At 35.9% G+C, this 16,435-nt stretch overlaps 1 protein-coding gene across 1 annotated transcript; it reads left to right on the top strand.

Moving 5' to 3' along the window:
* The first annotated feature begins 1,626 nt into the window (after positions 1 to 1,626).
* On the top strand, positions 1,627 to 14,696 carry ATRX (P-loop containing nucleoside triphosphate hydrolases superfamily protein). Its single transcript, XM_048114637.2, has 24 exons — positions 1,627 to 1,834; positions 2,688 to 2,750; positions 2,830 to 2,925; positions 3,009 to 3,101; positions 3,878 to 4,068; positions 4,153 to 4,399; positions 4,906 to 5,019; positions 5,448 to 5,531; positions 7,947 to 8,365; positions 8,515 to 8,605; positions 8,678 to 8,887; positions 9,212 to 9,331; positions 9,536 to 9,702; positions 10,258 to 10,399; positions 10,958 to 11,107; positions 11,195 to 11,250; positions 11,320 to 11,623; positions 12,196 to 12,325; positions 12,615 to 12,664; positions 12,762 to 12,988; positions 13,138 to 13,341; positions 13,423 to 13,501; positions 13,573 to 13,832; positions 14,013 to 14,696. Exons 1-24 carry the CDS (start codon positions 1,703 to 1,705, stop codon positions 14,461 to 14,463), a joined length of 4,080 nt encoding a protein of 1,359 aa, XP_047970594.1. The 5' UTR covers positions 1,627 to 1,702; the 3' UTR covers positions 14,464 to 14,696.
* Positions 14,697 to 16,435: the final 1,739 nt, after the last annotated feature.

The following is a 16,435-nucleotide window of genomic DNA, read 5'->3' as shown; positions in this document are numbered from 1 at the left end:
TTTCTACTTTCAGGTTAATGGATCAAAACACTCATCTGTCTTTTCTATATTTCTTGGGGGTAATTTTGTAAAAGAGGTCTCCCCATTATTGATTTAATTCTTAGCAAACATGTTATGAATAGTGCGGGCCTAACAAATTATCTTGGGCCATTATATTTTGAATCGGGACTATGAACCATAGAAATAGCTAAGAATTAAGCCCAAATCATAGTATATCATGAAAGTTGAACACATCCTATACTATTAATTTCATTTTTAACCAGCGGTTGTTCATCAAATTAATAGTCCGATTGGACTAAATTGAAAACAGCCCAACCCAGAAAATGCCTTGAAGTTTGAGAAAGTTAATCAATTGATATCCAGATTATGTGATTGCCAGCAGTACGATGATATACAATATATCTAGAAAAAAAAATCTTGGTAAACAAAATAATATTTTTTGCAAGTGTTACACGCTTCTTGTTTCAAAACAAATCGTTATATATACTTGCATTACATCTACAATGACAAGAAATAATAAATACATATGACCAATAATTTTTCTTACAAGTGTTACATACTACTTCTTGCTTCAAAACAAATCGTTACATATTCGCATTACATCTACAATAACAAGAAATAATAAAATACATACTACCGATATATGAATATATCAATATTTAGAAATTTCGAGGAAGTAATACTCCAAGTCAATTCTTTTCATTTTACGGAGTTTGTTTCCAATTTTTTTTGATAGTGTTCCATAATAAGAATTATATTTGGTATGAACAAAAAATTTTTTTAAGAAATATAAAAAAAAAAACAGTAGGTTGAATAAGTTATTGGACTATGTCTATGGTATTCCATTTGTATATATACACTCTCCCCGTCTCAAGGAAGATGACCCTTTCTTTGAGTAACACGGGATTTTATGCAACTTTATTTTGTGTGTAAAGTAGAGAGAGAATAAAGTAGAGATAAAATGTTTCTATTTTTAGTAATGAATAATCTTGATTATGACAAACAAAAAAGGAAAGTGAGTCATCTTAAATAAGACGGAAGGAGTATTAATTTTATAATAATATATGAGTGGAAATAACGAAATGGGAATATAATTTTATAGTAAAAGTGAAATGTGACTTTTATGTGATAACGAAATGAAATGACAAAATGCGACTCTTTTTATGGAACAATTGTACATAATTTCTTCAATAAATGATAATGTTCATTCAATTACTTTGTGTACTAAGGATCCTACACATTACAGAAATTCAATGTACAGTTCAGTTTTTTAAAAGATTCTTAATACTCAAACTTTAATTAAGTTCCAAATAAAAAATAATATAAATATAAAATAAAGGGGAAAGTTTATTATTTGAGTGGTATTAGCAAGTCAAAAATGGTATAAATTTTCTGATTCAGCAGATATAAAGATAAGAGCAATATAAATTTTCTGATTCAGTAGATATAAGATAAAGTCAAAATATTAAATTTTCTAATTTAGCAGATATAGAGATAAAATCAAATAAATTTTCTAATTAGGGCATCTTTTTACAGCTAGGCCCTATTCACCAATTACGGCCGATACGACGTCGTTATGAGTTTTGCCAATGCCCAAATTCACCATCCCCATTGCTAAAACCCAATGAATAAATAAAAATTTAAAAAGAAGACACTGCAAATTTTCTGCAACAAGTTTAATTTGATCCAAGCAGACACAGTGATGGTTGATGGAGGAGAGATTGAGAAGAAGGATGAAGAAACAATTGACGCTGAGGAAGAATTCTCCGACAATTCAGCTGAATATGATAACGATGAAGGTGAAGAAGAGCTGGAAGGAGAATCTCATTCTGAGGTAATGCCTGGACCCGTTTTGTTCAGTTTTATCTTGCATCTGGAAAAGTGTGGCCGAGTTGTACGTTTTGCTTCGGTGGTTGTACCTTGTTTTTGTTTGTTTGGTGCCTCTGCCTCTCCTGCTATCTTGTTCAACATGTTTATTTGTATGAAGTTCGTGAAATTATAACGCCTTTGCTAGAATTAGGTTAAGGAAGAAGGAAGGATGCAATCTGGAAATGGTGTACCTTTGTTAAATGGTGTTTTTGATGGCTGAGTTATTTTCAATTGTTTCTGTCCTTTCGTGGCTTGTGTTTTCTGCATAGAGTATAATTGCATGTATGGATGAGAGAGAACTGCATCGAGGTTGTGCTTTGTTTGTTGGACCAGACAGGACTTAGTCTCGTTATGTGTCGTTCAGTTGGATGAACGCGGCCTAGTACTTAGTCTCGAGATAGTGCCATGTAGGATTAGTCTTGCCTTATGAGACTTGGTCACCCCTTATGAAAGAGGTAATTTTTGGCCAATTCTAATAACCGAACACTGAGAATTTATGGCAGCTGCTAGCTAATTGTTCCAAATAATCATAGCCATACTTGTCTTCACTACTTATTATCCTGTTATCTGCTTATTCGATACCTTGATTGGGAAAATACTCTTTGTCATCCCCTTGGGATTGTATGCGAATTAAGTTCGAAGTGTTGTGAGTACCTTGATTGCCTAATTAGTTTGAACTGTTGTAAGCATCTGTATGTAGTCTTCTTTTTAATGCTCTAGAAAAATGATAGCATCCTTTTCGACATGCATACTTTGGTTTCTTGCCCTTCTCTTCTTCCTTCTTCTCTTATTAAAGCTGCAACTTTATATCTTATCAGGAACCCTTGACCGAGGAGGATGTAGAGGAGCTAATTGCTGAGCTTATAGAAGTTGAGAGTAAGGTAAAATGTTTTGATCCTCTTAGTTTGAAGAAAGCAACAGGTGCTCTTTATTTTAATACTGACTTAATCTTCTTCTCAGGCTGCGGAAGCCCAGGAGGCACTGGAAGAGGAATCCTTAATCAATGTCGAGGCTGATGTTAGGAAAGAATTGGCTCAATCTCTCTTTGGTGATGAGGTATACTAGCTTTTTATGTCAGTTTTAAAAAAAATCTTTCTGTCAATGTTCCTTCATTTTGAATCAATTTTGGTGGTGGATAGTTGGACAAGGCTGTTTCCGGAGAAATGGCAGCCTTCAGGGAACAATGGGAAGTGGAGCTTGACGAGCTTGAGACGGAAAGTGCTCATTTATTGGTAGCTATTTTAAATTTTTCTCTTTATGCATGGAAATATTTTTTTTTGCAATATTTGTTATGCTTAAGATTAGTTGTTCAAGTGGTTTTGTAACATTAAAGGAAATAAATTATTTTGATTCTCCCCGACCTTTTGCTCCAAAATAAAAAATATTCAAGAAACTTGTTATAACCTAGTTGTATTTTTTTTTCTGTCATTGGGTGAATATGAAACATAAAAACTACTCCCTCCGTCCGCGAAAGAAGTCTTGATTTTCAATTGTAGTCTGTCCGCGAATAGGAGTCCCGGTTCGTTTTTACTATAAATGGTACTCCCTCCGTCCCGGCTAAGATGACACATTGCTTAGCCGGCACAGGATTTTAGGAGTTATTTGTTAAAGTGTTTAATTGGAGAGAGAAAAGGTGGGTGAAAGTATATTAAAGTAGAGAGATAAAGAAAGATGGATATTTTAATAAGAGTGAGAAAAAGTGGTTGAGTGCATTAATTGGAGAGAGAAAATTTCCAAAAAAGGAAATGTGTCATCTTAGTTGGGACAAACTAAAAAGGAAAACGTAAAGTCTTACTTTCCACTAACTCATTCCACTCAAATTTCATTTAAAACTAATATATACAAGTGAGACCCATATTCTAACTTTTTTCCACCTACTTTTCTTAACATTTCTTATAACCCGTACCACCAAGAAATGAGACTCCTAATGGCGGACGGAGGGAGCATTTATTTTCTGTTTTAGCAGTAAATGTCACTTCTCCACTCATCTTATCATGTAACTGAGCAGGAGCAACTTGATGGTGCTGGTATTGATCTCTCCAGTCTCTATAAGTGGATCGAAAGACAAGCTCCGAATGGTTGCTGCACCATAGCATGGAAAAATAGGACTCACTGGGCTGGAACTAATTTGTCCAGTGATGCTCTTGAATCAGTTACAAAGGCTGAAGAGTTTCTCCAGGTCCACAGGCCTGTTAGAAGGTTCGTACTCAGACCATTTCAAGGAATTCATACAATCATGTGATAAGTTATATTTCTGAAGTTGAAAATTTTCATTTAGGGCAGACGGCATGGCAAAGTCTTGGAGGAGGGTGCCAGTGGTTTCCTTGGAAAGAAAGTTGAGAAAAGTGAAAGCAGTGAAACTGCAAATGATACTACAACTGTAGATTGGGATTCTTTCAGTAGAATGTGCTCTGACAAGTCATCTTTCGAAAATGTAAGTTTTGGTAGCGAGCACTGGGCTTCGGTTTATCTGGCAAGCACCCCACAACAGGCTGCAGAACTGGGTCTGAAATTTCCAGGTGTTGATGAGGTGAGATATTTTTGAGTTTTAATAGTCACGTAGCTGACAACGGGATGTTGATAAAAGATGCCAAGTCATGTATTTACCTCCATGTGTTTACTAAATTAAATTTATTGTTGAGTTTTCCAATTCATTATGATTGGATGAGAGAAGTACAACCTAATATATTAGTTGATCATTGATTCACTGCCATAGAAGTAGATGCACAGTTATCGTTTTATGCCACATGTTAAGCAGCTTCTAATAATTGTAGACAGTTGTAGGTTTATGGAAGGAGTAGTTTAAATGTCTGCTGCGGGCGGAGCTGTATGTTTAAAAAAATACAAAGCCTTTGTTTGAGCTTTTGGAAGGTTTTACAGACCATAATGTGATTTTAAAAATTCTGTTGAGCATAATTTTTCTAGTGGAATCAATTTTTCTAGTGGTTTATATTGGAAGATGGGCACTTGGAACTCGTGTTATTTCTTACAGTATGTCTATTTTACAGAAGTCTCTTACTTGTACCACATTTTCAGGTGGAAGAGATTGATGATGTTGATGGTACATTGTCTGATCCATTTATTGCTGATGCTTTAGCAAATGAAGGAGATTTGAATCTTACTGAAGAACAAAAGAAAAACTTTAGAAAGGTTAGTTTTGTTTTTAAAGTTCATTTGAATTGATATGTACTATAATAGTAGAAGTCATTAAGTTCTTTTATTCTTACCTGGGAAAGTTTAATTGCGCTGCCTGTGAGTCTCCAAGTGCACTTTCTGTTTGCATGTTCAAATAGTTATCTTGATACAATATTCTTATATAGACGAGTTAATTACGTAGAGATGTCAAGATGAACTAGTCTTGTTAAATTTTATGTAGTGAGATGATTAATAATTATTTAATTATCTTATTTAGACCATTTGATTTATTAACAGAATTCATTGATAAAAGATCACCTGTACACTCATGGATCTTTGCTGCTGTTATAGTTCTAGGTACCTATGTGATAATTTAACCCCTTCACCTGTGTCTAATAGCTGATTGAATTGCTTTTGCTATATTTGATTTTGTTTGGTGACAGGTTAAAGAGGAAGACGATGCAAATGCCGATCGCAAGCTTCATGTTCATTTGAAACGAAGGAGGCGTAGGAAGCAAAGCAAAGAGGTTTACTTGGTTTAGTGTATTTATTTACAATTTATTCTACTATTTTTCATAGTAGTTATGATTTTGGTGAAAAGATGCTCAAATTTTGAATTCAATATGCTCAAAATTATATTGACAGCATAATCTACAATTAACTGAATAAGCTTGGACAAATATAGCCTAGCTGGACAAGGATTTCATGCGTTTGCAACATGCATTGTGATTCTGTGGATTATTGAGGTTTGAGCTGTTTGTATATGCAACATGATGTTACAGTTCTTTGTCGTAATAAAAGAAACATCAGAATATTTAAGACTTCACGAGGGAAGTCATTGAATAACATAATACACTCATTTATATCTATCATATTTATGTGACTGATAACGTCTTCAAGAGTAATAATAGATTTTGATGCTATATCCCAGATAGCTCTGGCTTAGAAAGTCAAGGTCACAGGAGCATAACTAGTGTTTATTGACACTTTTTGGGCTTGTTTTGGTGGTTTCTCTGGCTTTATACTGGTAAAAAAGGTCCTATTTCCTAGTTAGTATATCTGAGATTCAGAGAGATAAGAATTCATACATCTAAAAAATCTGCTTTCCATCTTTCAGTCACTCTCGTGAACTGGAAAGATTAATTGACAAGGAACTCTTGTTCAGTACCTTCTACCATGTTTGCCACCTTTCTTTTTTCCGAAGCTCATGGAGGACATGCAGTTCTTGCACATTTACTGACAAATCTTACCAATTTAGCTGATGTAATCAACCCTAAATTAGATCCTACTATACCTAGCAAACATATGAGTTTTGGTTGCTTTGAAGCGGAGCTGCCTGGCATTGCATATTAGAACTCATTAACGCCCTATTCACATGATTATGTTCAATAAAAGGAATGAGGGAAGCTCCAATAGGAAAATATTGGAATTTGGAAGGGAAAAATACTTGCTCCGTCTTGAGTAAATTAGTATGTAATCTAATAGACTAACATAAAAGTTCCATTCGAAAGAGTTAAACTTCCAAATCGAAAGATACTTTTTAAATAACGTTTTTCCTAATCTTAAAGATATTGAGTAATTCACATGGAGTGGAAAAATAAATATTAGATGTTTATGAACAGCTGGGACTTTGTTACCATAATTTGGAAGGTGAGAGACTCAGTAGGACATGCTTTACCTGTTACCGCTATGTGTGATTTTCTCATAAACTTTCTAGGTCCAATCATAGCACAAAGGTTTTGGTTTATTAGTAGTTCAATTGGAATTTTTGTCTACATGCTTGATGTTTAGATCATCATTATAATTTGGGCCAGTCTCCTAGGAAATATTGTTGGTTCACTAGATTTTAATTTTAAGAATTGCAGTAAAACTGCAATTGGAATTAAGGTTACTCTCGAAACCAGAAAATTGTAGTATCAAAATTTTGAACTCTAGAATTTATAGAAATTTTTTGTTTTCCTCTTCAAATTAGTGAATTGGACGTTGAAATCTCCATGGCTAGATATTTTAAACCAACTGGCCGCAGACTGTATTTATGTATAACCCGTAAATCCCGGCATTCAATTTTAATAACAGGTGGGTCAAATTAATGTGGTTGGATTTTAAATCATGTAATACTAAAACGTAGTTGACATTTCAAATCGACTGGTAAATACAGCGATTTGCAATCCCTCCGTCCATAGAAGATGTCACACTTGTGGGATGGCTCGGGATTTTAGGAGGTTTCTTTTGTATGTTAAGTGGAGAGAGAAAATATAAATTTTAATTTAATGTGAGAGAGAACTTTTTCGAAAAATGGAAATATGACATCTTTAGTGGGACAAACTAAAAACGAAAGTGAGACATCTTTTATGGGATGGCGGGGGTAAAACTGAGGCGATGTTATAATTTTTCTCTTTATTTACTTTCGGCCATTTTCTCATTCTCTCAGTCATTATTGACATCCTGCTCTCTGTTTTTGGGCGTTCTCTGGAGACCAATTGGGGAAATATTCTCAAATGGGTTGAAATTAGAATATAGGTTCCCGTATTGAGAATTTTTCCGACCGATTGGGTGTTAAACAAAAAGTATAACCGCTAATTTTTACTGCTTTGCACCTAGAAAACAAAATGGAAGTGCATATGATTCATGTAAGGCTATCTTCTGAATCTCATAATAAAATTCAATTGAGCTAACTGATATGATAGGCAAGCTTGATTGATTGTTTTTGCCCTTTATTTTAGCTTTCTTAATTGTCACTTATTCCAGATTAAAAATGTGTGTACAACCATTTTGTTTGACATGTTTAGCATGAATGACTATTATTATGTCTTGCTTCCGTATAGTCATATGCTTGATGAAATTCATGTTTGATCTATTTTAGGCATAGTACCCACCTTTCCTTTCTTGCTGCTAGCCAACTAAAATGTTGTTGCCATGTTTTTATGTTCTATTTGGATCAGGATTTTGCTCAAGGAGAACTTTCTCCATCTGATGGAATGAGGGAGCATCAATTAGATGGTTCGATGGGTAAGGAGGATGTAACTGCTGAAAAAGATGTTGGAGATCAAGAAATAAATGATAGTGTGAACAGGTTGTTTGGCATTGTTCATGGAGAGAGGGCAAAGAATAATCTTGATGCCTCTTCTTCTGTGGATGTGGTTGAGTTGAAGGGCATCAAACGTTCAAGAGAATGTGATGAACAACCAGATAGTAAGAAATTCTGTACAATTACTTTGGATAGTGATGGTGAGGGTCCAGATGCTGAATGTAAACCATTGAATATGGAGGAAGCCACCAAATTAGATAGCCAAGTTATTTCTAGTTCAGAATCTGATTCAGATTCAGACGATTCAGATGCTGGCAGAAGCATAAATACTAGGTACGCTGGACCCATATTCTGTGATCGTGTTTATAAATTTATGTGAGACATGAAATCTCTGCACACACACACAAAAACACCGTTCTTTTCTTATAATCAATTTGAGCGCTGCCATTATTTCAATTTTATTGTCCTTTCTTTTGGTCCAGCACTAAAAGAAGACGTAAGAAGATAATTAGGAGGATCATTGATGATGCTGAATTGGGCGAAGAAACTAAGAAGAAAATTGCAATTGAGAAGGTTAGCGTTCATCCTGAATCTTATTTTAGTGCATTAGATATCAACATGGACCCGATAAATATACTTTTACAGGAGCGTCAAGAGCGGCTTAAATCATTGGAGGCGCGGTTTTCTACCAAATCTCCAGTCTCTTCAGTCAATAACAGGAGCTCATTTGATGGCACTGGTTTAGAAATACTGGGCGACATATCTTCTGGCTACGTAGTAAATGTGGTCAGAGAGGAAGGCGAAGAGGCAGTTAGAATTCCTCCTAGCATCTCAACGAAATTAAAGATCCACCAGGTTTGGCCTTGCCTACTATCATACTGTTTTCTTTATGTTATTTATTTTACATGTCATGACACTACAGAAAAGTCCCATGCACTGTGCATAAAGGTATCTGTGTGTTTAAGATTGGGACAATCTTTTATTTTGATTGTTAACTACTAATGACGAGTATGTAAACATTTCAGATAAGCTGTAGGCAATTTGAACCATGATTAATTTCTCATAATCCAACATTGTTCCAGATTTCCATTTCCTGACCTATTTTTCAATTTTCTTGTTTTCTTACTTAATTTAACAGTTCACTCATAACTCATAAATCTAATTTGTTGTGAGCTTCAGGTTGCAGGAATCCGGTTTATGTGGGAAAATATTGTTCAGTCTGTGACAAAAGTGAGGTCTGGTGATAAAGGCCTTGGCTGCATTCTGGCGCATACCATGGGGTTAGGTAAAACAATTCAGGTAGTGGTTTTAAACTGGATAGAAGAGCATCTCTCGTCATTTCTGCCGGTGACTTTTTATGCAATCACCTACCAAACAAAAATTAGGATGATAGTTAATTATATGGTTTATAGAATTAGGTCTATTCCTTTTTAGAGTTACCTGACTAGATTATGTTAATATGGATAGATATTGTCACGATGTTAAATTTTTTTCTGCACGCAGGTCATAGCATTTCTGTATACTGCTATGAGAAGTGTAGACCTAGGCCTGAGAACTGCACTCATAGTTACACCAGTGAGTGTTTTACACAATTGGCGGCATGAGTTTATGAAATGGAGACCATCTGAGCTAAAACCTCTACGGATCTTCATGGTTGAAGATGTTCCAAGGTATGTCATTCTTTCTACTGAATGCATGATTGTTAGAAGTTACGAAGTCCAGATCTAGGATCTGAACTGGAACTTGATGTAATAAGGTCCCTGGATTTGCAACATTCTTATACACTCTTTTTCTGTTGTTTTAAATTTGTTTAACCTCTGCTGGTCTATTCCAATAAAATTCTTGAGTTTATTTTATCCAGCTGTCTTTCTTCATTTCTCAAACTTTATGCTTGTGCTTCTGGGATATTATATCCCTAGAACTTAAGATGGATAAAATTCAAGTTTTACCAGATATAATACTCCCAATTTGTTTTTATACCCTCTCTGACCCTTACCAATAGACATACAGCTCGGGTTTTCATAGAAGTGCTTGTGTGTATTGTAAGTGGAGAAAATCCCACCTAAGGGTAGTGATAGTAATGATCAATAAATATATTGTAAGAGGAGAAATTGGTGGGCCATGTGGTAGAAATATGTTGATATATTGGGGGTAATATGTTGTGGGTTAGTGTCTATTGTTTAGGGATGGAGGGAGTATTACTCAATTTATTTGATTTTGTTCAGGGAAAGAAGGGTCGAGTTGTTTGCTAAATGGAGAATTAAAGGCGGTGTCTTCTTGATTGGTTATACTGCTTTCCGGAATATGTCTCTTGGAAAGTATGCTAAGGACAGAGATATGGCTAGAGAGATTACTAATGCACTTCAGGTGATCATCAATATGTTCAATATGCAAGACGAAAGTATTAAGAAGTGAATTTGTATTCTTCTACTTATCTTTCTTTTTCAATGAAATTGATCCTACATTCTGCAATATGTGGAGTATGCTTTATTCTTTTGGATAGTTCCAGGGTTTGCTAGAGCTTGTTCAGTTATGATTTCCTCTTTCTTTTCATTTCATGCATCCGTGATAGTACAAATAAAAGAATTCGGGGATGATTTAAAATTTAGATGCTACTATGATGTTCAGATATTTTTTCTTTAAAGATGTTTTGTGGGATCATTCCCACCCCTTGCTCGCTCCATAATGAGAATTTGCCAACTTGCAATCCTCATAAAAAATGAGTTTTCCCATCCTTTTTCCATAGTCTTTGAATGCTCATGAGATCAACTCTGCTTAATATACTATAGTGTTATTTCATTTTGATAACTTTTTTAGAATCTGCTCTTAGTGCATTCTCTGCATCATCCAGTATCCTAGAATTTCCTTACCTTTTTATTGATCAAAAAATGTAGTCCATTCTTATAAAGACAACATATTTGTCAGGAGGGACCTGACATTCTTGTCTGCGACGAGGCACACATTATCAAGAACACTAGGGCTGATACAACCCAGGCATTGAAACAAGTGAGGTGCCAGAGGAGGATAGCGTTAACTGGATCGCCTCTTCAGAATAATCTCATGGAGTACTATTGTGTATGGGTTTCAAATCAGAACATTTTTTCTGGGTTTTCATAGTTTCTTCATCCACTATGTGTTCATCTTGAACTTTATGTGAAACAGATGGTTGATTTTGTTAGAGAAGGATTTCTTGGCAGCAGCCATGAGTTCAGGAATAGGTAAAAAACTTTTCTCATGATGCCCTCTCTTTACCTGTTATTTACATGCTACATGATTGTGCTTTGCAGATTCCAGAACCCAATTGAAAATGGTCAACACACCAATTCTACTGCAGAAGATGTAAAGATAATGAATCAAAGGTCTCATATTTTATATGAACAGTTAAAAGGATTTGTTCAGAGAATGGACATGAATGTGGTTAAAAAAGATTTGCCTCCTAAAACTGTGTTCGTCATCTCTGTGAAATTATCTCCACTCCAGAGAAAAATGTATAAGAGGTTTCTTGATGTTCATGGTTTCACAAAGGACAAGATCTCGGGTGAAAAGATAATTAAGAGATCCTTTTTTGCAGGGTACCAGGCCTTAGCTCAGGTATGTGAATTTCCAGTTTTCCTTTTGTTCACTATATTACATGTATCATTAAATTATCTTGTGAATGCATGTGTGCTTCTCTGAATGCTGCAGAATGTTTTAAATTCGAGGTCTTTAAACGAATGATTTATTTTTTAATATCCCCTTCAATTTTCTGAACTGATGCCGAACAATACAGCATACAACATACATACTTCAGATCTATATCTGTTTAGAATTTCATGGTTCCTCACAGCTAGCAAGGTTGATATTACTGATAAACTAGAATTTATGTCACACCACTCTATTTAAAATTTAACAAGAGCTACCAGTTTCTTGTTTGGTTGACCCTTCTGTGTGTGTGTGTGTGTGTGTGTGTGTGTGTATGTGTGTGTGTGAGTGAGTGAGTGAATATCTGTTCTCGGAGTTACTAATTTTCACACGATATATTTCTCCACTTCTTTTGAATTCATCGGAACTACTCTATATTCTGAAGAGTGGCAACAGCCGTCAATAATATTTCTCTGTGCAAACTATTTCGTTTTATTAAATATGTAGATTATAAGTTCAAAGTTGTACATCATTATCTGCAGATATGGAACCATCCTGGAATATTGCAACTGAGGAAAGAAAACAAAGATTCTGCTAAATGTGAAGATGTGGAGAATCTTGCAGATGACTGCTCTAGTGATGAGAACATCGACTACAATATACTCCCTGGAGGTACTCTAGATATATCCTAGTTTTCTTTTTCTTTTTTTTTTTGGTTGTAACAACTAACAATTTAACTTTCAATTGTTAGTTGAGTCATTCATTCATCTCCTTAGCATAGAGAGAAATTTATAATTTAAATTTAACTTCAGTCTTTTTTTTCCTAAGCCATATTGGTAAGTTTCATCTAAGTTGCCCTGATTGGCCAGCTGAAACTGTTGTACTCTATCTTCTTTGTCTCGATATTCCAAAACTAAGCTCTAATAGGTTATTCTGTTGCCTCTTCCTGTGTGTCTTGCAGAGAAGCTGGGGAATCCTCAGAAAAAGAATTATAATGGATTCCTTCGTGAGGTGTGGTGATTTCCTTTCGTAAAGTTAATGTTGCAGAGTCACCTAATAATATATAGTGCTGTTTTGGACCTTAACTGTTTCTTTACTTTTCTAACAGGACTGGTGGAGGGATCTTTTGAAGGAAAATAGCTATAAGGAGCCCGATCAAGGCGGCAAAATGGTCTTGCTACTTGATATCCTCACAATGTGTTCAAGTATCGGTGATAAGGCACTGGTGTTTAGCCAGAGTATATTAACTTTGGACCTAATCGAGTTTTATCTTTCGAAAATGCCTCGTCCAAGGAAGAACGGAAAATGTTGGAAAAAGGGGAAGGACTGGTACAGGTAAATATGTTTTCAAGCATTTCAAAAATGTTGTTAATATCTTGATTACTTCACTGGAAATTCCGACTGAATCTGTCGTCTAATAATAGTATCACCAGATTTCGTGAAAAAAGAGCGGTTCACTAATGTTTCTTCTGCATCTTTGACAGATTGGATGGAAGAACAGAAAGCTCGGAGAGGCAGAAATTGGTTGAGAGGTTCAACGACCCGTCAAACAGAAGAGTGAAATGCACTTTGATATCGACTAGAGCTGGGTCACTGGGGATTAATCTTCATTCGGCCAACCGAGTAATTATAGTTGATGGATCTTGGAACCCGACATATGATCTTCAAGCTATATATAGGGCTTGGAGGTGTGTACGCCACATTTTTCTCTTAAGATACAACGTAATTAGATTCATATATGGTTTAAATCAGATGCTTGTGGTTTGTAGGTATGGGCAGAAAAAGCCTGTTTTCGCATACCGGTTGCTTGCACACGCAACAATGGAAGAGAAGATTTATAAGCGCCAGGTAATCGAAATTTAAAATTTGAAATAGTAAGTTGCTAGGGTGAGCACAATCTTTATAAGATAATTTCACAGGTGACTAAGGAAGGACTTGCAGCAAGGGTCGTTGACCGACAGCAGGTGCACAGAACAATGTCCAAAGAAGAGATATTACATTTGTTCGACTTTGGTGATGATGACATAACACCTGAGCTGGGACAAGATATTGGAGTTACTACTGAGCCAAATACAACTATTCGTGTAGGAAACTTACCAAAGCAGAAGCTGCCACTTCCCCACGGAGGTTCATCTTCGGACAAAATAATTGAGAGCTTGATAAGCGATCATCATCCCAGGTAACTAGATTTCGGCTTTTTATGGAATTTGCTACCACAAGTATGTCAGTGTCATATATGATTCAATTTACAAGAAATTGTAGTTGGGATCAAAATGCTCGTTGTTGTGTGTCTCATATGCTATCTGCTATCGATCCGGTTTCATAATGACAGCCAAGCCTAATCATTGTCTTGTTTCAGCTGGATCACTAATTACCATGAGCACGAGACCCTGCTGCAAGAAAACGAAGACGAGAAGCTTTCGAAAGAAGAGCAGGATTTGGCTTGGGAGGTGTATCAGAAGACGCTCGAGTGGGAGGAAATTCGAAGAGTCTCTCCAGAAGAGAACATACCCACTGAGCAGCAGAGAAATTCTGTCCAAGAACCCGCACAGCATCAGCAGCAGCAGCAGCAGCCTGTTGCAGAACCTGCAGTTGATCCTCCCCCAGCACCGGCTCCTAAATGTGACTATGCACTAGAACGAGCCAGACGACGCCACCAATACAAATACGGACACCGACAATGCACAAACCTCGCGCACCTGCTGACCTTGAGGAGTCAACAGATTAAGGCAGGTGGCCATGCCATATGCGGCGAATGCGCCCGTGTGCTGCGCTGGGAGGACGTCCAGCCCGATCCAAGGTGTTGGTGATGATCTAATGAAGTTAGGCTGTTACAGGTTTTACATTATTTTCACCATGGTTAACTGGAAAATTAATTTGTCTCGTTTTTCTATAACCGGCTGAATTCTCTCATCTTTATTGTTTTCAAACCACATCTTTACTGTTTTCAAACCACATTTTTTTGTAGAGGAACCACAGTTTGTGTTTGTGCTATATTCAACCTTCATTTATGGAGTACTATTATTTTAGATCTTTTTATTAATCCTTTGTGCGTTGCCAAGTTCTAAATTCGAATACTACTGTTCAATTTTGAATGCCCTTCTGACTTTCATACTTATCATATTTTTTTCAATCAACAGTAATATATACCCGAATCCTCAAGTGGCCGTATTGTATGTAATCAATCTCACCGTATATGATTAATTGATATCAATTCCCTTTTTTTAGTTAGTCCATAATTCATTGACAGTCGTACATTTGACTACTTTTAGTAATGGACTTCACATTTTATTTACTCATCATCCTCACATTTTATTATAAAACTAATATATATAAAGGTAGGATCCACGTTCCGTTAACTTTTTAAATCCCTTTTCAACTATATTTCTTGAAATCCCAAGTCAAAAGAGTTCTATTAATCGTGGATATAGAAAGTCCTTTGTTCTACTACTATATTTTATTTCCTTTTTACCCTTGTCCTTCCTCCTTTGCTCTCAAATCGATCCATGAGCTTCTGTTCTGACTTAGGTTTTGATATCAATCACTTGAGATCAAATCAGTATCTAGTTTTAATTAATGAATACATATATAATTATTTCTATACCTACGGTAAACCCAAAGAAAAAAATAATACTCCCTCCATTCTATAGTAGTAGAAACGTTTCCTTTTGGAACGCGATTTAAGGAAAATATGAATTAAGTAAAAGAAGAATAAAGTAGGTAATAAAAAAATATAGAGAGATGAAAGAGAATAAAGTAATAGAGAATAGAAGTTAGTGAGAAGAGATATGTTACTTTTATTAAAAAGGAAAATGACTTCACTCTTATGGAACGTATCAAAATGGCAAAATGACTCCACTACTGTAAAACGAAGGAAGTATTACCAATAAAACAATAAAGAGGAAGTTTTACAAATAGCAAAAAACGAGCTAGGTGCGGGAATCGAATTTACTATTGTATAATGTAAAAGAATGAGGGTTAACTTTATAAATGGTGATTACTAAATTTTAGTTTGTGTCAAAATATATACTTAAACATCATGCTTTATAGTTTATATTACAGGAAAATTTTATTTCATTTTTTTAATTACAAATGGCAATTAATATGGCAATGAATTTAATTCAAAGAAATCAGACCAGCTGACTTAATTCCACTATTTAACCACAAGTTGATTTCAAAACTATATATATAGAACATCTATTCAAACGTATAACAAAAAAAAAATAATTTTGAAGGCTAAAAGGAAAGCAATCCCAGAAGTAGAAGATTCAGCCATAAAACCTTCCCAGACCCCCTTCTGATTGCGATCTGTGATGAAGTGTATCCACATTTCCCACCTTCTTCTTCAATCTGAATTTATTAGAGAAGCACTTAAACAGCCCACTTTTCCTCTTCCACCGTTGTTCAATCGCCATTTCCTTCCCCTCCTCCTCATTTTCCGGTATCCCCTCCATCCAGTTCTCCAATATCGGACTCCTCGGCCTCTCATCCGTATTAGCGACGGATAGTGATATTCCTTCGCTAATATTGGCCTTTTCGTTAGCAACGGAATTTTCGTTGGTAATTCGGAGGGACGAGAGGCTGATGTGTTCGTCCATATCGATGAGCTGGATGCCGAGGCTCAGCGTTCCCTTGAGGTTGCCCGAGGGCTGGGAGATCTGGAGGGAGAGGCTGCGGCAGCCGCTGTTTTGGGTGAGGGGAGGGGAGAGGGTGGGGAAGTGGAGGCGGGCGATGCCGATGGGGGGGTCGCGGAGCCAGGCGAGGTTGTAGATTTCGACGGTG

The sequence above is a fragment of the Salvia hispanica genome, chromosome 3 (assembly GCF_029641045.1).
Source record: "Salvia hispanica isolate PSC_SH4W2 chromosome 3, Shi_PSC_v1, whole genome shotgun sequence".
In the NCBI taxonomy this organism is placed as follows: Eukaryota; Viridiplantae; Streptophyta; class Magnoliopsida; order Lamiales; family Lamiaceae; genus Salvia; species Salvia hispanica.
This window is presented reverse-complemented; position numbering and strand designations above follow the sequence as displayed.